The 21,356-nt window shown below is 39.3% G+C and overlaps 1 protein-coding gene across 2 annotated transcripts in view; it reads right to left on the minus strand.

Annotated features, from left to right (window-relative positions):
- gnao1a (guanine nucleotide binding protein (G protein), alpha activating activity polypeptide O, a) overlaps positions 1-21,356 on the minus strand; it is a 97,936-nt gene that overhangs the window by 6,649 nt on the left and 69,931 nt on the right. Inside the window, exons 5-8 of one of the 2 annotated variants that reach the window (XM_069685856.1) lie at positions 15,422-15,550; positions 13,471-13,600; positions 8,132-8,285; positions 196-6,257 (exon numbers count right to left, since the gene is read on the minus strand). In XM_069685856.1, coding sequence (XP_069541957.1) covers positions 6,070-6,257; positions 8,132-8,285; positions 13,471-13,600; positions 15,422-15,550 — 601 coding nt within the window. In that variant the 3' untranslated portion in view covers positions 196-6,069. Of the gene's footprint in view, positions 1-195; positions 6,258-8,131; positions 8,286-13,470; positions 13,601-15,421; positions 15,551-21,356 lie in introns of those variants that run through there. The other variant, XM_069685857.1, reaches the window with a different exon arrangement.

Raw genomic sequence — 21,356 nt, forward strand, 5'->3', positions numbered from 1 at the left:
AACGTTTCAATAAATAATCACAGTTTGAGAAAACAGAGAGGAAGTGAGAGGAAAGGAGAAAAACAACAATAAACAAACTATTTCCATTCAAATATTCTGCAAATGCACACACACATACACACGCGCGCACACAAAATAATTAGGTCATAACAATAATCACACAGATCATGTTACTCATGTGTGCTTTATTGACATTTTTCTTAGGTATAAATACAACTCTCAATAAATTATCACAGCAGTGAGGGAGATACAGCAGATACATTTTACCTACAGTGCTCAGTAAAATACACTCGCGCACACACACACACACACACAAACACACAAACACACAAACACACAAACACACACACACACACACACACACACACACACACACACACACACACACACACACACAGGTTTGTAGATTTTGCTGCAGGTGATCTGTACAGAACAGACCGCTGTTTGTTGACTTTAACAGAGGGATTAAATGATGTGGCCATCGCGGGGTTGAAGGCAGCAGCAGAGGGCTGAGAGGATGAGAAGTGCACTGACTTTTACCAGCATATACTCTGCTGCCTTTATGCTACACAAGTTCATTACGGCCATGTGCCCTGCGGCTTTCTGATCCTCTCCCAGTCCAGCAGAATAGCACAATCTCCTGGTTCTACAGAGGCTGAAATACTAATTTAATCAATCGGCTGCTTTGAGTGGGAACTGAGCAGACTAAAGCTTCAAAGCATTTACAGGCAAACTCTTATTAAAGCATCAATAATTCAGCAAAAAGGCAAAACAGGAGCTCATCTAACATAGGAAACATTTGGCACAAAAATTCCTCATTTGTGCATTATTGTGGGGTTTCAGACATAGTTCATAATGATAAGGCATTGAATTGGCACAAGGCAACATTTCTTTTGTGCCACCACCTGCAGCCCAGAACAACAAAGACCTGAATGAACCTCTGATAGTATTATTCACATCAGAGCCAGCCACCTCAATACCTTCTCTATAGCATGGCCAAACACTACATTACCCACAAATCTCTATTATTACATAAACTACATTACCCATCATCTTCTCTGCCTTGCCTGCTGATGTAATTTCTCACTGGTTCTTTGTAGTTTGTATGTAATACATGAGCAGCATGGGCATGTTGTAAAGAGCACAAATACACACATACAGTATACTTCCTGTCTCCATCTTATTAACTACCAGTAGCTGTAGCCTATTAGATATATAGAGGGGGGCGAGAGAGGGATGAACATACACAAAGGATAAACACAAGTCGAGTAAGAATAAACTGCTCCACTAAATAGACAAACTTGTGTGATACAAATACGTCTTTTAAGTAAGTTGTGTTAACTCAGTGTCCCATTTATGACCAAGCTAACTGGCTAACTGAGAGGCAGTTGGCTTAGCTGGGTGACTGTCATTTAGTTAGCTCTGCGAGCCTCTTTTACCGTCTATAATGACTCTTTATTGATGGAAGTGTGTGTGTTGTTTGCGTTTTAACAGTGAGCTTGCCAGCTACTCTCTTATTCAATGAGTAGTCTACCCTGCATGTAATCCACCTCTCTAAATATGTGTAGACACATTTTTCTGCTGCTACTTTCTGATGCAGCACACCACTTGTTTTCATTTACCTTCAAAAAATTACTTACTGAAGTGTCATCATAATTAACGTGTGTGTTGTTGTTGGGGCAATATTTTAGTGTGGTAATGCAGGGCAGAATGACATATCAATCTGCAAGTGTTGCTACATTATTACACAATGATAATAACTTTGTGACAACAACAGTAACAGTAGAGACGACATCTCAAGTGTCTGCAGGGGGATTTCTATACTATACCAAATGGGTGATGGAAAACGCGTCACTAACTGGGCGCCGCTTGTGATTTTTTCCATGAAAGTCTCACCAGACACCCAGTCTGTAATACTGAAAATGCAAAGGCTTTCATCAGTGGGCCATAGGCTCAATCTCGATTGTGTTACCTCATTCGGCGACAGTGAGTTAACAGACATTTATTTTAAATGAATATGGAAAAATACAGTAATGGTCGATTAGATGAGTCCCTGCTAATGCAGCGATAGATTGTATTGTATTGTGAATAAATTAAGGGCTAATTATATATATTATATCTGATATGACTGATTTAGTATGCCACTAAAGAATCTGCAGAGCAGGAACATGGATACATCCCGCTCTGTGTGTGCCGCCTGAGGTTAACACAGACATGAAAGACGTTGGAAGAAAAAGCTCCAGCAGTATGCTGCCTCTGCCACCCTGAGGGCAAACATAAATGTAGGCATTTCCTTTCATCTCAATGTGAAGTGGAGCTTACTAAGTTACTGTGGATGGAACTTTCTCAGGCTTGTTGTTCCACAACTCATGTCTACTGCTCTTCGGGCTTTTAGGCATAAAAACAGGGGCATATATGTGTTGAAAAACAATTTAGGCGAGGGGTGGCCTAACTTTAATAATAACAGCAATGTCTTCAGCAGCGTCCTGCCCTGCATCAATGGTGCTAAACTAAATTATTCATACAACGAATGCTGATTCAAACACACATTAGAACACTTCTACTGTGGCAGGGGATACAGGCAGACAAAAGAAAAAAATCCTGTAACTGGGGCATGATTCGACTGCAGTGCAAAAGTGAAAATAATAGGAATTGTTTGCTTTGTTTTTGTTTTGAACATGACAATGTGAAATATTTATAAGTTTGGCTTTTATACAATTTACAGAAATATGCATATTAACGTGCATGATATGTATTAAAAAAGGGGAAAGCTTCAATGCACAGTGTAAATGTAGGATTTAGGAAGTCTTTCATGTGGAAAGACTTGTACATGTTCTTTTAATGTAAGTTAAAGTCATATTTCCAAAGGCAATGCACTTCCTGAAACTAACAATAATAGAACCGAATGCAGCAAAATCATTTTACTTTAAGTCAGAGGAGATTATTATAGACTTAAAGCCTCAAGCGTCATGTATGTTTCACGTTAGAACAAAAACATCTGAGCCTCTTTGGTAATATTGTGGTCGTATTTGGCACCGGCAAGTTCAGGAGTTGTGACTTTTTGACGTCCCAAGGGTGTGTTTGTGTCTTTCGTGCATGTGAGTCTACATGTGTTTGTTAAGGGTGTATGTGTGGAAAGGTTAGACAAGTGCATTCTGGGTAAATAATCAGCATAAACCGACTCAACCACTATACTCATAGTCTGCAGATCTATCAGATGTAATGTGTATCATGTCATCATTTAGACACACATTCACGCACACATGCGCTGACTGTACGACGAACAGACACACATGTAGGTAACTTTATACGATCAGTAAACACACTAATGAAAATACACAAGGTACACAGACAAACAAACAAACACAAAAGCATGCTGATCAACAGCTGTAGGCAGCTCTCTGTCTCTTAATAAGAAAAGTTGGCACAGTTGCGTCAGGGGGAGCCGATGATGTCATCTACCTGTTGATAAAAAGTCGCAGGGTGCAGGCTCGCCCTCGCTGTATGAGTGTCGAGGGAAGAGTGGAATAAAGAAAATGCCCTGCTCATAAATAAATAAAGAAGCTCCCTGCCTCTGTTTGCCAGGAGCACTCATAGCACTAAAGCTGTAAACACTCAGCTCGGTCCCACAAACAAACAAAGCTCAGCCTCTATGTGCTGCTGTAAACTGTTGCTTATACAGAGAAGTCTGGAGCTGATCATATTTGTCTGGTATTAAATGCATCTCTTTGGCTTTTGTAGAACTTGAAGATTTTAAGTGTTCCCACAAAGTGCACACATCACTAAGCTGTGCACTACATCAGAGATCCTGCAGCAGCTCTGGGACGACGAGCATCGAGACTGAACCCGCTCAGCAGAAAGCAAAACATCAGGGCTACAACAAAAGGCACAAGGTTGACATTGTAGTCCCAGAGGACCTTATGTATTCACCAGCACAAAATCTTTCAAACCTCACCGCTGGCTTATTAAGGCAGAGTGGTGGACAGTTGGGATATTACACTGTGCAGCCCCACACAATGGATGTGGCCCCAGGGCCCTTTAAAATCAATGCTTCCTTTAAAGCATTATCTGAGAATTGTGTGGTTGAGTCAGAACACTACCTCTTGTAGCTCTTCATTGAAAGTGATTTTATAGTGGACCTTAGCGTGCTGCAACACGAGAGGACGGAAAATCAATCCTAAAATATGACCTGAGGTTGTACCGCAGAAAGAAGGATGATGGCAGAATAAACAGCACAGGACAGCAACTCCCTCCCAATTAATATAAACTATAAAATAAAGGCAAACAGGAAAAAAACAAAGAAATATAAATCTTCTAAATTTGATCAAAAGACAATTTCACGTTTCATTCTTCTGTAGTGACCCAGAAGAGATGGATTCATGAGATGGATTCAAGGCCAAAGGGATTTCTAATGATCTCATTTATGACTCTGTTCCTTTGCAACATGGAAACACAACGATCAGTTCTGCTATATCGAGTCCTCCAACAAATCCTCCAACCATGACTGCAGCAGCCACAGAGTATTCAACAAAGTTATTCAGCTGCTAATAATCATGTTTACGCTTCATTCACATGACAACACATAATATAAAATATCTAATCAAATAATGTTTTCAAAAATGTGTCTTATAAAAGCCAAAATAGGTTTGTGGTTATAGATTCATTTTGGCAAATGTTTTTTACAGCATGAGCAATGAGCATCTCAAGACTCCACCACTGTGTCCTTTTTGATACAACCAGTCAGTCAGGGCTTTTAAGTTGGACATAATGGGCCTTTAACAGCCCAACTACTAAACCTAAATAATAGTCATGTTTCATAAGTAAGATTACCTTTGATCTTGTTACATTAAATATTGTGGACAATGATAATCTCTCTGCTCCCACAGGCTCATCGCTGGACTGACACTGAGGCTGTTTTGAATTTGTCCTACTCGTTGGATCCTAATAAAAAGCAAGGTGTCACGCTATCTTAAACAGTACAGTAGTACAAAGTGGGAAATATTTAACCAATGAATAAGACATTATTATAACTAGACACATCTTCATAACTACATCATCCTATGAATACAGAAAAAAGGGATTATCAACATTATCATTATCAACTTCATTAATAATTATTACAGCGCCTTTTTTAGAACGACATTTTCTTGTAAAAATAATTTACACACTTATAATAAGAAGTTATGGTTTACTTTATTTACCAATTTAACAATTATTGGTAATTTTTTTCTATATTTTTTTACAAGATGATTTAAGTTAAAAATGTCTCATTCATTTATTGAATACTAATGCAGTCGGACACTATGTTCAGCCAGCATGCATCTGAGCAGGGCTGTGATCAGATCATGAATATACTAGATAAAAACATCACATATAAAATAATGAATGATCAATTTCTTCTTATTATGCCAGGCATGCTCTGAAAATAACAGTCTGACACATCTTTGTGATGGAACTGAGAGTAAGACTAGCTAAATGACAGACCTACAATTTAAACTCAGTTTCACATCGGTCCTAAGGCATAGGTCTAAGGCAAGGCAGAGTGGCGAATAAAGTTTAAATTATTATCATGAGAAGTAGTTGTGGGCAGAGAAGTGGTTCAACTGGATCAACTGCTTAGATTACTGCAACTAATTTGCACTCAGCCTAGTTCTCTGAGTAAGGCACTACTGTATAAAACAAGTCTCAGGAACCTTGAATCCTTGTTGAGTTTCTGCAGCACACCAGCAAGAGATAAAAAGATTATGTACAAACAAACACACAGACAGTGTTACTAAAATTTGCTTTTGGAGGAAGTAAAAAAAGACATTGAAAGAAGTCTCATGAATCAACAAACTGACCACTCAACCAGTCATTTCATTAATGAGGAGTTCAGCTGGACCAATGGCCAGCCTCATGTTAAAGCAGAATGGTGACATCACTGACACAGCCCATTGCTCATACTTAACTATCAGAAAATGACATCACTGATATGAACCACATTACTAATGCTGTACAATCAGGTAACACATACTGTACGTAAATACAAGTCACACCCCCTTAATCTACTGGCTAATGTTTAAAGACTCATCAGTACAGGCCACACCCCCGCAGGTTATTTGCTATGATGACATCAGTGACAGCATCGAAGACAAACTGGATGTTGTTGGTGTCTGTAGCGCAGGTCACATGGGAGTAAACCTCTTTGTTGGTTGACTTGTTCTTGCTCTCGTACTGACACTTTATGTAGTCTATTCCTTCCAGGTAAGTGTCAGGACCTAAGGAGAAAACACACACACAGACACACACATACGACATACAGCAGGAGTTAGGTGAAGGCTTAAAAGCTTAAAAGCTGAAGTCATCTGTTATATTAGTGAGCTATCCTACATTTTCTGTATCAGCACTATTTTCTGATGTTTTCTGAGAACATAACCTTTGACTTTCTAGCTCAGCACACATTCTGCTGAGGTGTACAGAGGGCTGTGCTTACCGCCAGCCAAGCTTGAATAAACATGATACATGGACAACTTTTCCACTCAAAGTGGTTATTTCTTCTTATTGCTGGAAAGACTGCCAGCTTCTGAACATTGACAATCTATCATAGTCTTTACACAGCAACGGAGCAAGTGTGACAGACATTAAAGTACTAGACGCAAAGCGATGGAAGCATAATTCACACTGTATATTGATTCGTTTTACAGCAGTGCTAAATCTACTGTATGCCCTTTTACTTCAGGTCCATTACTAACTGTGAGAGTTGGTTCAGCTTGTAATGCAAGCAATGGGCATGCAGTGGATTTAATGAGGAGATTTAAACTTTTATAAAGCTTCTGGAATGAGTCAGATCTCAGGCACTGGAGTCAATTTTGTGTCACTAACATCTAGTTGGCTCTCAGCCATCATCAGCACTGTGGTTTGCCTGTGTGCATCAGAATAGGCACACGGTCCACCATGTAAAGGATGAAGAGACGAGAAGAAGAGGAGAGGAAACAGGTCTGGAATTCTAATTCTCTCTTTCTCACAGTCTGGCTGTTTTGGTCCCTCTCCATCTTGCTTTCCCACAGTGTTGCTTTGTCTCTTTTTCCCTCATTTTCTCACACTCTCGCTCTCTGTGGCTTTCTCACGTTCTGTTGTTTCCCCCATGTTGTCTTATCATTTTCTCTTGTTTCTTACACACTTGAGCTCCTCTCCTTAACGCTCCTGGTAACAGTCCTGATTTCATTCACTGTTTCAAACTTTGACTCTCATCTTTATTTCATGAAAGTCCTGAAAGCTGTCACATGGATAGCTACACAATATGGACACAGGCTGCAGTTTCCCGGACTGTCATGACACCAGTTGGCTAGCTGATAATCATAGTGAATCTAATTGTCCTATCAATCAGATAAATAGACTGGATAAAATCTCTACGCTCAAACATTTTCAGTCTGTCCCTCTCTGTTGGCCAGCTAGCAGCTTGTCTGCAGATATCAGCCTAATGTAAAGAAGCACTAAAAGCTAGATCAGATTACATTTGTGTCCATATTTAACATCCCTAATTCAACATAGAAGAGCTACACATACTGTTTTATGAAATGTATAACTATAATCTAAAAGGAAACGCAAATTAAAGCTCATCAAGAATTGTGTTAGTGACATTTTGTAATAATTAAACTTGGTGAATGCTGCCAGGACACTAGCTCGGACATGTTGCCTCTCACATTGCACCCTGCATCTGGACTGTAAAGTAGCAACATTTGGCAAACACAAATTTAATTTGTGATACAACAGTTGAAGGATGTAATGAAGGTGTATTTTTTATCTATTTTCAAAAATACAGAGGACGTTATTTGCTGGATAAGGTGAGGTCTAGAGGGGGCATGTATGATTCTGCGTCATGAGTCATTTCTACCCAAAGCTCAAAACTCTTGTAATTAAAATGACCCCTAGATTACCCCGACATGTTAACAGATTTAGGAGTTGGGTTAAATTATAAAATTCTTTGTCAGTGACTCTTTGACCAACAACTTCTAAGTCTTAAATTAAGGACCAGTTTTTAGCTTCCCTTCCCACAAAAGCCACAGTGCCTTCTATTGCTATACAATTATACAGTACAGTATAAAATAGGAAGCAGAGACAGACTATCACTCTAACATGCATGGGTATGTACCAGTATACTCAGGGAAGCAGATGGACAGTGGAGACTTGATGATCTTGTTTTCAAAGAGGTCCTTCTTGTTCAGGAAGAGAATGATGGCGGTTTCGTTGAACCACTTGTTGTTACAGATTGAATCAAACAGCTTCAGAGACTCGTGCATGCGGTTCTGTGGAAGAGATAAAAGCAATGGTTAAATGGACTTTAACACACGCTGTAAGGTATGCTTACAAACACAGTGATTCATGCTAATGAGTACATAAAAACCCCCAAAATCAACCAGACAATTAAACAGAATTTATGCATATGTGTTCAAACAACACATGCACACATGTAGCCAGATCAAGTTGAAAAATTAAGAACACAACGACTGCATACAAACCATTAAAACCAAGAAGAACTGAAATAAATAAATAAAAAAATTGAAAAAGCAGAACAGAGGGACTGAGGAGTTCCTCTTCTGTCCTGCACAGCATTTTGCTGTTGCATCGTGAGTGTGTAATTATGTGTGTGTGCATGTGTATTAGCATATCATTAACAGAAATTGTTAGTACGCTGAGTAAAACAAAGCCATGCACATTAAGCTTTGAGCCACTGTCTCATCTAACAGTAGAATATAACCATGTAAAAACTTAAAGATTCTCTGTGGAGCTTTTGACCACCAGGGGCAGTGTAGAGCTTTAAGGAGAGGCTCTCTGTATTAGATATTCTGCAGGATGTGTTTAAGCACATAATCTGCTTAACATGAGGAGAAGTTTATGTAATCTACATTTTTGCAGACTGCAGAAAGCAACAAGATTTTATGGACTGAATCAATAATAAGGGAAACTCTGTAACAATGAAGGAGGAGAAGAAGACAAAGAAAGCTGATGTAAACAGTGCACATTTAAACTTACTATTTTGCAACTGTAACATGTTTTATGTGCCAAATACATAACAATGTATTTTGGAGAAAAGATAAATATAAAAAAAATTAAATGTTCATAATAAAACTCCACAGAGTATGTAAATAAAAAATTGTTTTTAAGATACAACATCAAAGACATTGATTTAAATACTGTTAAATTGGCATCTTGAATGCAGCTAAAATGAATTAAAGCATAAAAAACTTGTTGATTGCTAAAAGCCATGATTAATAGATTGAAGACCAAATAAAATTTAGCTTTTCTATTTTTAATCACTTGGCATTTCTTAAGTAAGTACATCATGAGATTTTTCTTTCTCTAGATTGAGTTGTCAGCATGGCTAAGAAAGCCTTGTGAGCAAAAATGCTTCATGAATCGGCCTACCTTAACTAATTCTCACTAGAATCCTCTGTTCTGTTCGCTAATAACATCAGCAGAAGCTAAAAAGCAAATTAACTGTAGCCATTTCTTTTTAGTGCTCATGCAAAAAACTAATGGGTCAAGAAATCTGTCCTGCATATGTAAGTGCCTCGTGATGAAAACAGATATGATTCTCTGTAAGAATGAGTTGAAAGCAGTTTCTCTTTGGTTTTGACCCCTCCTGAGGAGGGAAGAAAAGATAATTGATTTGGCCCATCAACCAATCAGATTAGAGAACCGAGGCAAATTACTGTCACCTCACAAACAATAGAATGACAGAAGAAAGGAGGTTTAAACAGCTGGCACAATTATTCAGAGGAATAATTCAGTAATTAAATGGCTGCTCAGAAGGACAGATGGATGGATACATAGACTGACGGACAGATATATCAATAATTAGATGGCATGCGATAAAGCACGTGATGAAGTGAAAACAAACCTGTGTAAAGATACACACACATACACACACATTGACAATTAATTTAATAGGTTTACAAACAGAAAGAGATACTGCTTTCAACTCTTAGTGAGAGTCTCGACCTGTCGGGAGGTTTTCATACCTGTCTGTGGGTGGAGCATCTGAAGAAGATCTGACTGCTGATTGGTTAGAGAGGACAGTCGATGGCGAGAGTGACAGGAGGAGTGGAAGGAGCCAAAGATGATGCAGGGCGGAGCTTAGAGCAGGAACAGAAAATGCAAGGGACCCGCCCATCCCCCGCCCCCCCAGCCACATCCCACTTCCTTTAAATGACACCCCTTTGCCACAAACACATATACACACCCTAGTGCTGAAAATAAAGTGTTTAGAGGCAGGAGGACAGGACATTACGCAGACAGTTTTCACCAACACTAGTGTTCATTCTAGAGTGAAGTCTGTGTGGTTTTTGACAGAATAAGATAAGGAGAGGCAGAAAACAACACAATGCAAGCAGTTCCTCAATAGAAAGAAGGGAAGTACAAAGCAAAAGGAGTACCTGCGTGTGTGTTTGTTTGTGTCCATACAGCACACAGATGTTTACATACATATATTAAATCAACATCTTTAGTATAGTGCCAGTGGGGCTATTTTACTTTTTTAAAAACACTAGCACAAACAATACACACAACCTGTTCTGTCACCTCATTGAACTAGCAATACTGTATCAATACACATTACACATACACAGTCTGCAGGTCTTAAAAGCATTTCACAGCATTAGATTAAGGTTCCTCAAAAAGACCATAGAAGCTTTCAAAAAGTCTCAGTGAAGTTTAATTTTTTTCTCTCGCCTTTCAAAGGAAGTACTTAGTTTTAAATGATTTTGAATCTAATTGGCATTATACTTTTTTCAACTAAAAGTGTGACTGTTTCTGTCATCACCATCAGACCTGCAATAAACACTGTTGCTACTGCTAGCTACAGTGACATGGTAGCTCATAGACTTCTGATTTAAACAATATGGATTAATGCATCCTTCCACTTTAAGCCACTCTAGGTTACTTTAATTCAATTCATTACATCATTAGGAATTATTGTTGGGAGGGAGCTATATTGTCCCTTCTGGCTCTCCATCAAACTTTTTTACTGTGATGATTAAACAGCCAATAAATTGCATTCTATCTGGTATAAAAGGGTCTTAAACAGTCTTGTTAAACCCTCACATCGAATATTTGTTTCAGCAAAACTACTGTTTTGTTTTACTTGATGCTAAAATATGAATATAAATGTCAACATCTACATATGTAATGACATACTGGAAGTTACTATTAGGAGCTGAAAACATTACTACCTTTATAAAGAACGCTTTAAAGAAGAACTAATAAATCAACAAACAATACAGAATGATTTGTACATCCATTATTCTACTTTGTAAGAGGTTCGTATATTAATAATGTACAATGTAATCGCAAAATCCAACTTTGGACACACTTAGCCCCTGTCTAGACAGTCTAAGTATTCTTCCTGCTTGATTATAGAATATTTTTCATGTGCACAGCACTTCTTATTTCTGAATCACATGCCTGTTAGTGTTTCTGCAGCAGAACTGATGGAGGATGAGGACGCTTGCCGAAAAAACATTTGGTTATTTGCCTGGTAATTATAACTCCCACGCTAGTGTTTGCACATTAACGATAAACACCAAACATGATCAGAACAATGTCTCACAGATGAATAAAACGAAATAACAGATCCGCTATTAATGTTGTTAGAACAGAAAAAATGTGGGATGTTTAATTTTCTGTCTTGGTAGATCCATTGTGCAACCTATATTACCTCGTATTTGTCTATTTAAACTTGTATTTTAGCTAGTAACACATATTTTAACAGGTTTTATCATAGTAAAACAGCTGTTTAAAAACATCACACCAATACAGTCTGATCTAATGAGGTTCTGTCAGAGGAGTAGTCAGTATCTTTGTCTCCTTCACAATCAATTTCTCCCTGGAAATAGTGATTGTGGAAATAAACCGTCTCTTTACTTAGGTGCCATAATGATGTTTGATATTAATGTATGTAGCTGAGACATTTTCTGCTATCAAACACACAAGCAGCTGTGCTAAAAATATCACCATCACCTCACATTGCAAACATCTGGACAGATATCTGCAAGAACAATAGACAGCACGCACCAATTAAACTGAGCATTCGGCACACGTACAAGGAGCTGTTAGTGTATTTTATGATGGATATTTCCTCTCCTCATCTGACGTTCTTCTGGTGCTCCCAGCTCAGAGGGAGGCTTGACGACATCTGCATAAATAGAGCAGCTACTGAACACAATTTCCCAGCCTGAAGTCTCAGAGGATACACTTCATGCTTATAATTAGCAGCGAGCACGGTGCATTCAAATCAGCTTATTTGTTTTCAGTTACATGGCATCATACAGCCACACGGCAGGTTGTTGCCTACTGCTGAGGAAACACCGAGTAGTTTTCATATGTGAAAAAATATGCTTAATATTGTATCATTATACAAAAAATGTATTATATTTAAGATTTTTATTTACCATGTCCGATACTCACCTGATTATTGAAGATTCCTGTATCATGTTTTCAGTTTTTATTCAGTGTAATTATTTCAAAATATTCAAATGTCAAATAAACATAAGATAACGTACATGTCCTTCCCATATAAAACACGTCATTTGCCTATATTGCAACAGGTTTGCAGTGACAATGCAGGGAAGGATGATTTGCATTGATAAAAACATTCACACATACAGTGCCCTGTTGTATTTTTGTACCAAGAGTGTTTCCACGAGAGATGCAGCATTGTAGGATTAAGTGTTTTTGTTAAGCAGCATTTAGTTAGGATTCATTTACACCGGAGCATTGAATGCAAAATGTAGCCATATGAGAAAATAACTTTAAAATATTTTTCTTTATAAGTGACAAGTATCCTTGTTTTTGGTCTGGAGGCACACATTATCTAAAACATCTTTTTTTATTCTGTTGTTGTTATATTTTCCCCATGTTATTGCTTTTTGTCCTTGTTTTTAAGAACAAGTTTTTTTGATCAGCATCACTGCTGACACTTCAGTTTCATTAAATGACACCAGATAACCAGGTCGATGCAACACTTCAGAAGAAAGAAGATCAATCTTTCTCTAGGTCTGGGTGTACCTTTCATACATAAACATTCTATACTATTAATATATACAAAATGTCATTATAAATATTTGAAGACTTTTAGGGGTTAACTTATTTAGTAGCTCATGAAAGAGCACAACACTTTAATCCCACCCTGTTGGAAGCCTCTGCACAGACCGTGTGTTTAATGTCAGCTTATACATCGTGTCTACTTATAGGACAAATACATACTACCTGCTACATGGTCTGTGTCAGAACGTATTAGGGGGATTACCTATGTTGTCCCACATACTGAATCTATAAAAAACCAATGCTGGTGTGTCATTAACAGGTGTGTTCCTATATTCATACATGGTTTATAAGGCCATAAAGTGACAGAGAAAAAGCATCAGAGAGAAAGAGAGAGAGAGAGAGAGAGAGAGAGATTGAAAGCAGACACGTGTGACCATATGTTCTTACCGTGGTCTCATCCTCATGCAGCACCTGGTCGTATCCGCTGAGCGCCACACAGAAAATGATGGCTGTGACGTCCTCGAAACAGTGGATCCACTTCTTCCTCTCCGACCTTTGACCTCCCACATCAAACAGCCTGATGGAAAAGGACACAGGTGTGAAATTATTTTGATTTGATTTGTTATGAAGATGAGTCAGTTCTTGCCATGTCACTTTCTGGGTTATTAAAAAATTAAACCTCAGATTGTGTTTGTTGTCATTATTCCATTAGCGGCTTATTAGTGTCATATGTAAAAATTCTGGCCCTCACTGTCCATACAGTAGTTCTATTTCTTGCAATCATCTGATATTACAAGCGTTAGGGTTTAGTAGCAGACTTGGTGTTTCAACCCCTAACTGTGTGCTCCATGCGCCATTCTTTCATACTTTTATTTTCTTACTCTTTGTACGCAAAGCTCAGTCTCTGTTAAGAATACGAGAGAGAAATGGGACCTCATCAGTTCTCTTTCATCTCATAATACATTTTGTAGTATGGATGGTATCATCGGGGATGTGACCCAGTGTGTGACCATTGCCTTGTACTGTACAGGCCAATTGAGATGTTTCTTTGTCTTTGCCGTCTGATCTTCATCTGTCAATACAAACAGTGGTCTTGGATCACACTGTGAGACATGTTAACTGACAGCTGATTTGCAGCTTTGGCGACTGAGGATGAAAACAATCATCACACATTCATTGCACATCTGACAGCTCTAATAGATACTGACCAGTCAGAAACAGATTGTAAAAATAAAGGGATTTCTTTGTCTTGCTGAGTGTGAGATGCAATAAATTAACACAACTGTTATCGTCACACAGTTCAAAGGCGCCTTCATGCTGATCTGGCATTTTTTTGGACAATGTACAATATTTTTAAGGATTGTGATGTTTACGTAGGTGATGCTGGTCTGTGGTTTCTCGCTTTCTACACTTTAATACTCTATAAGGAGCGTAGTGGAAAACCACATGTTCTGATCTTGTCACATGAAACAATGACCTGAGTTTTTCTGGGGATTATTAACACAAGTTAATCAGGAAATAAACTGTTCCTGAGCTGTACAACCGAGACTGGATTAAACCTTTTTAATCCAGACTTTTCCATCTCATGTCTTTAGAAGCTTTAAAGTACAACTTTCAGGTCATGTTTTTTGTATTTTTTTAGGTTACAGTAGTGAACTGCTACCAGAGGGGAGTGAGTCCAGAGTGAAATGAGCTCAGTCCTACATGCAACAGTTATAATGGTAGGTAGGTTCATGGGTCACACCCAAAACAGGAGCACTGTAGTCGCCCACAAGCTGCCCGACTGCCCGTAATAGCAATGGAGCTGACAATATTTAGACTTCTCAACAAAACACACCCAGCACACCGCCTATTCAACTGCAAGAGCAACATCAGAAAGCATCATTCAGCAGAACTATCATTTCACTGTATGACTACATTGAGTGTGTGCCACATAGTAATCATGTGTGTCTGTAAATGAGACAGACTGAGACAGAGTGAAACTAAATTTGGTGGTGGATCCATACAGTAAAATAACTGGTTTCTTCAGTTTATTACCTTTCTGCTCTTTGTTTGTTTGTGTGTGTGTGTGTGTGTGTGTGTGTGTGTGTGTGTGTGTGCGTGTGTGTGTGTGTGCAGAAATATGGAAATTAAATTAGAGGTCAGATAGGACTCCTCCCGTCTTTCATCTCACTTTTCGCTTTCCTCTCCTCCCGCCATCCCTCCTCTCTGTCATCATTCCCACAGCTCCTTGCTCTAATTGAATTACATCTCATTAAAAATAACAGACAATCACAAATATAGAGACTTATTGTATGTAATCTTATTAATACAGGCTGTATTCCTACTGTATGTGCCATTGAGAACAAGACAGTGAGATAAATTAAAATGCAGTCTAGGTGAAGCAGCTAATACCGACCTGAAGTGGAGGTTTTTGAAGGTAAAGTGTGTCTCGACGATGCCTGTGGTCTTCACTCGGGTCCTCAGGATATCCTGCTCTGTGGGCTGGTAGTCTGCAGCACCAATCCGATCTAGGCTGTCTAGGTAGCTGCACACACACACACACACACACAACAAAGAAACACAATGTTAATCAGCAGCAATACTTCAGTTGTATACTAACAGAGTTAGTGGTGTCCAGTTCTTAATTGGATTTGGGGAAATTTACACTCCAGCTATGAGGGTCCCTCAAGTTAACACTGTCTTTGCCAAATGCATCTTTAATCCCCATCCCAACAGCTTTTCTATGCCTCGACGGACCTGAACTAAAGTGGGCGGGGCTAAGTGAATGGTCATTCCGATACCGGTTTAAATGATCCATTTGAAGTCTGCCCCAAGTCGTATGTAGCTTATAGTCGTATGTAGGCCTAGGGGATTGTTGATCACTGATAGAGTAGGAGTAAGATCACTTGAAATGACTGTAATCCACTTTTGTTTGCAGTGTAATGATGTATGCAATGACTTAGGCGGGTGAAACTGAACTTAACTTACTCTATACAAACAGAACTTAACCGCAACCCACTGAATTATTGTCATTAATAATGATGGTAAATGAGCTACTGACTGTAGTGGGTTCATTTTCTATCCACTACATGTTCATCTATTGGGGATCAGAGGTCAGGGAAGGCTACTGATAAGAACTCTTTGAAGTACTTCCACATCATATTACTTTTATTTCCAGGGAAACAGTGAAGAAATTATTAACCTCAAGCTGTCCCAAAGAGTGTGCTATTATTTGATTCCATTGAAAAGTTGTCCCTTTCTCCCTGATTCCCACATTAAATAAATAAAGGCATCAGCCCCAGTTGGCTGATAAAAACAAAGTGAGCTAGCACGCTGAGTAGCCTCTTGGTAAGAAGTGAGAGAGGAAAGTGAGTGGGCGGGATGACTCTGTTCAGTTATGTAATGGAATATCCCTGGAAGTGGACCGTTATTTTTTAATGTGGAAGTATAAATCAAATCATCCAGAATAGTGCATTTCAGAGATTCACCTCACAGCCATCAGGGGGCAGCTCTCTGGCTGAGGGATCACCACTCTACCTGCTGTATTAATCCAGCCTACCAGCATGCAGGTAATAGGGGAGACAGTGAAGAAAGCTGCTCATGTTTTCATGTTAACACCCCGGCCACTGAGAATCTTTTATCCTGGTTGGCTGGCAGGTGACCTGTATGATCTTGACTCCTGCTGAGATACAATTCTGTAATGCCCAACTTGGAGGCTTTCATCCGTTACAGGGCCAGCTGTAGCCATTTTGGTGCCCTAGGTGAGATCAGGATTCAGTGTCACTTTGCAATGATCTGACCACACTGTTCAAAGAATAGAGCACCACATGGTGTGTTTCATACTGCAGAGGTATCAATCTGGTGTTAGGCTAATGTTTAATATTACATTTACTCCAAACATTCAGGGTTTAAAACAGTGCTTACAAGGACATGAGTCATGATGCCCTTGGTGACCACCTATATGGCCATTGCCTTAAGGCAGCGCTGATCACTTAAGTGAATACAACAGATAAACAGCTTGCACACTGTCGGCTCCACTTATTAAATATAGGACAAAAACGAAGTTGAGAACTTCACCTTGATGATAAACTATTTTCAAGCTTTATCAAATAAGTTGACATTGGAGCCAAATCCTTTTTTATCATCCCTGACACGCTCGCATCTGAAGGACAGCTTCACTTCTTAAACATAAAGCAGTCCAAGGTCTCAGCAATAAAATATGTTTTTCCAAAATAACCATCCAGATATTATTGGTATTCTAAGCCAACAAAAACAGGCTGACAGACAGACAGTCAGAGATACAGAGGAGCCGAAAATAAAACCACATCGTGCATCTATTTGGTGAAAAGGTTTGAAGTTATTTTTTAGGATTGGTGAGTGTTGTTTTCAGAGCTTTCGAACGGATGCAGTGTTACTTTCAAGACGCTGAGAAAAAGATAAAAGCTGGAGAGGTCTCAGGCTGATGGTAACAATATGTGGTTGGCACACACATGCACACAAGACACAGCACACACTCACACAGCTTCAGTGATAAGAACTATTGATCACACAGAAAGGAGAATGGTTTAGAGCTTTGGGTTTAGAGAGGAAGCAGTTGGGAGAAAAGGAGGGGACAAAGGGAATGTTAGATGAAGAGAGTTTTTTTTTCTGCGGCACAATGAGGCAAAGTGAGTTTGCTGGACCGTACATACTCTGACTTAATGATGTTATTCCTATATTACAAGAATAAATACAGTAATTTGATTCTTCAGCTTTGTAAAGAAAATAGGGCTCTGCTAAGATTGTAAGAACTAAGAAAACACCATAAAAACAACAACAAAAAATAAGAATGCCCCCTAAAACTTAGCATTTGTTCTCATCACAGTACTGTGCTTTAAACATGCGAACAGCTGTTCAAACATATTCTAATACAACAATCATTCAAATGATACCTTTGTGAATCGCACATAGGTGGGTGCTGGTAGTCTGTGCAAATAAGCCTAATATTATCATCATAATTGCACCAGCATTGTGGGTCAATGTTGTTATGTTTGAACAGAATCTACATGGAAATAAACATAACAAAGAAGTGCTGAGTAAAGACAAAATTGATGCTTTAACAGACATAAACCCGAACCCCAGTCTGAACAGAACTGCCGGCTCTCCTCACCATCAGTGCCTCCATCCTCCTGCATCTACACTGAGTCAGATACTGTGTGTGGACATAACAACTGAAGTGTATGTTTGGATGGTACTTGAACACAGCAAATGATTCTGGGTAGGTGGAGGGAAAAGTTTCACCAGGTCAGCAGAGAGAGAAATTATTGGATATGTAGCTCATTTAGCTGTAAAGATTCATTGAGGCTAGAAAACTCGACTAAAGATGGCGTTTCATACTCTTCTGCCTCAGTTGTGACATATTTAAAGCTTTAAAGATCATTATACTATTGGTCAGTTTGCAAAACAATGCAAATATTAAAAAAGAGATGGGGATGACCCGGAATAAAAGAGCACAGTGGGTAGCGGAGTCAATGACACGTAACGTGTAATGCAAGGTGTCAGAAAAGCATTACGAATAGATCACACTGGGCTCTGGGAAATTTTCCTTGATAATTTTGACTATCTACTGTTGTTTTATAGACTAAACAATGTCTCAACATGGATAAATAAACAGATAATAATCACAAAAATCTCTCTTTGCCCTGCTAAGCATTATGGAACGCATTCACTAATGTCGCCCCTTGTTAGTGATTTACTGTCTGTAAAGCTGTGGAGAAATGGTGAACCCCTGAAAATACACGAGTAGGCTGCACTTAGATATTTAACTATTGAGTATGAAGGTCAGTCAGAGTAGCCATTATTGTTGGGGCTCACAGATGTGACTTCCATGACCTTTACCACCGCAGGAGGTCAAACCCTCTCTGAATAGGGCCTGTTTGATTCCCCTGTTCAATGTTTCCATCCTGCAGACCCTTTTCAGAGAAATATATGTAACATGAACTTACACTAACACGAATGTTATATAACACTTTATGTTTAGAACGGCTATCCCTTCTGGGTGTTACACACACAGCAATGGAAATGACATTAAATCATGCCTGGGCAGGTTCATGGCATTTGTTTCCATGTACTGTATTATTACCACCAGTGCATTAGTCCTTTTCGCCCTTATGTTGCTCATAATGGCCCGTTAAGTCGATTAACACCAGACCCCAGTGTAAGCTTCTGTCATTTCCCTGGTGATGAACAGTATTATAGATTATCACAGAAGCACAAAAGAGAGACAAGCAGACAGAATGTTGTCTGTGACCTGATAATGACAAGGATGTGTGTATTTGTGTGTGCGTGTGTTTTTCCAGCATAGAAAACTACAGTAATCCGAACGAGCTGTGATGTTCAGCAGCACTCAACCCTCCCTCTGTCACAGTCTCAGTAGCCTGCAGTATTGTCTCATGTAATGTGCTAAAAAGAGTCTCTGCACTGGTCAGTAATTAGCATCAGCACTCGTGTTAATACAACAGTTGATGCTAACGAGGACTGCTCTTTACGTATGTTGTACAAGAACTGTTACCAAAGTGAGACAGGGACATAGGAAGGTCAACACAGAGTCAAAGAGATGCAGAGAAGAGGGCAGGTATGCAGGCGAGACAGTGCCAAGTTGTAGTAGCTTCATATTGATCCCTCCCTGTATTAACTCAAGTTTAATGACTCAACATCAGCTATTTACACAAGCATGTGGATCACTTCAGAAATTAAACCCATTAAACAAGGTCCACTAATTATTATAATGTAGCTTTCAAAGCATTTTATCAGGTGTATGTAAGTGATGCTTTAGAGTATAAGGCACTGTTAACAACAGTTCTGTATCTGAAAGTAGCTACAGTTGTTATATCTGTGATAGGGATAGGATAATCGAGTACTCGTTGTTGACGTCATTATTCGAGGAACGTTACATTACTCGGGTACCTGTGCATGCGTTGTTTTCGGCTCAAGTAGTTTAACTCAGTTACATGCACCATGTCGGCCCTGACCAGGAAAAGTGAAGTCTGGAAGTACTTTGACAAAAAACACGTTGATAACGTGCTGTGCAAGATATGTGGTGTTCAACTTGTATATAATAGAAATACTAGTTTAATGCTTAACCACACACGCTTAAAGCACAAGGAGAAGCGGCCGAGACAGACAGTCTTGCATCACATCATTTGATATTAGCAAATTAGCCTGCTAATAATGAACATGGTGACTGGAGATATGCTCCCATTAAGTGGAAGCAGAAGGCTTCCGTGAGCTGATGGCGTTTGTTGAGCCGGAGTACAAACCACCATCACTCCGGACAACAGCTACCAGAGCGGAAAAAAAGATTTACGTGTTAAGCAACACAGAACAGAAGTCCATACAGTCCGGCACCGCTGTGACGTTTGACAACGGAATGTTACAACAAAGTTAATTGAAGGGCCTGTTAGGTTGTTTAATGCATAGCAAATTGCACTGCAAATTGCACGTGCTTTCCATTGTTGGCAAATTATTTACATTTAACTTCACTTAGTACTAAACAATTATGCTGCTGCTGTTAGCGGCTACTACACCACTGCAGTATCAGTTAAATACACCATAAATGCAAAGCAGTGATCAGGTATAGTGTCCATTTTACTACCATATCTGGCATTTTAATGTCAGGGTATGTAAGCGTGTATGTATGAGTGTGTGTGTGTGTGTGTGTGTGTTTGTGTGCATGTATGTGTGTCTGTGTGCAAATAGATGATGTGAGTGTGTTGGTTTTTTATGGAGGCCAAGTGGGTGCATGCACAGTACTGTGTCACAAAGGCAGGAGATGTAAATCATAAACAGAGTGTATGTGCATTGTGATAAATAGGTCAGTACATGCGAGGCACTTGCACAGAGAGAGAGAAAGAGAGAGAAGGAAAGAGAGAGGGAGAGAGAGAGAGAGAGAGAGAGAGAGAGACGTGGCTTCAGGCAGTACTTGCTACTCTCAGAATAGAGCTTTCTGCTTTCTATGTAATACAAACACACATTACATGCATGTGTGACCACGCACACACACGTGCACACTCACACACAAACACACACACACGCACACGCACGCACTTCATACTCGTACCAGAAGCTTCTCATTTGTAACACTTCACAACCGGGTGGTCTTTTCAAAGTAAAACTGACAAAATATCTGCACTTTGGAGAAATACAATCAACTGGCATGTACACAACACACACACACAGACACACACACACACACACACACACACACACACACACACCTACACACAAAGTCAAACGGAGTATGGTCTGATCATATGATATCTGTCCTATCTATCCATTGGCTGCTTGGGCTGTTATGCTCCACAGGCCACAAC

Source organism: Semicossyphus pulcher, unplaced genomic scaffold, assembly GCF_022749685.1.
Source record: "Semicossyphus pulcher isolate SPU_LCO1_2020_fin unplaced genomic scaffold, fSemPul1.0.p SCAF_8, whole genome shotgun sequence".
Lineage (NCBI taxonomy): Eukaryota > Metazoa > Chordata > Actinopteri > Labriformes > Labridae > Semicossyphus > Semicossyphus pulcher.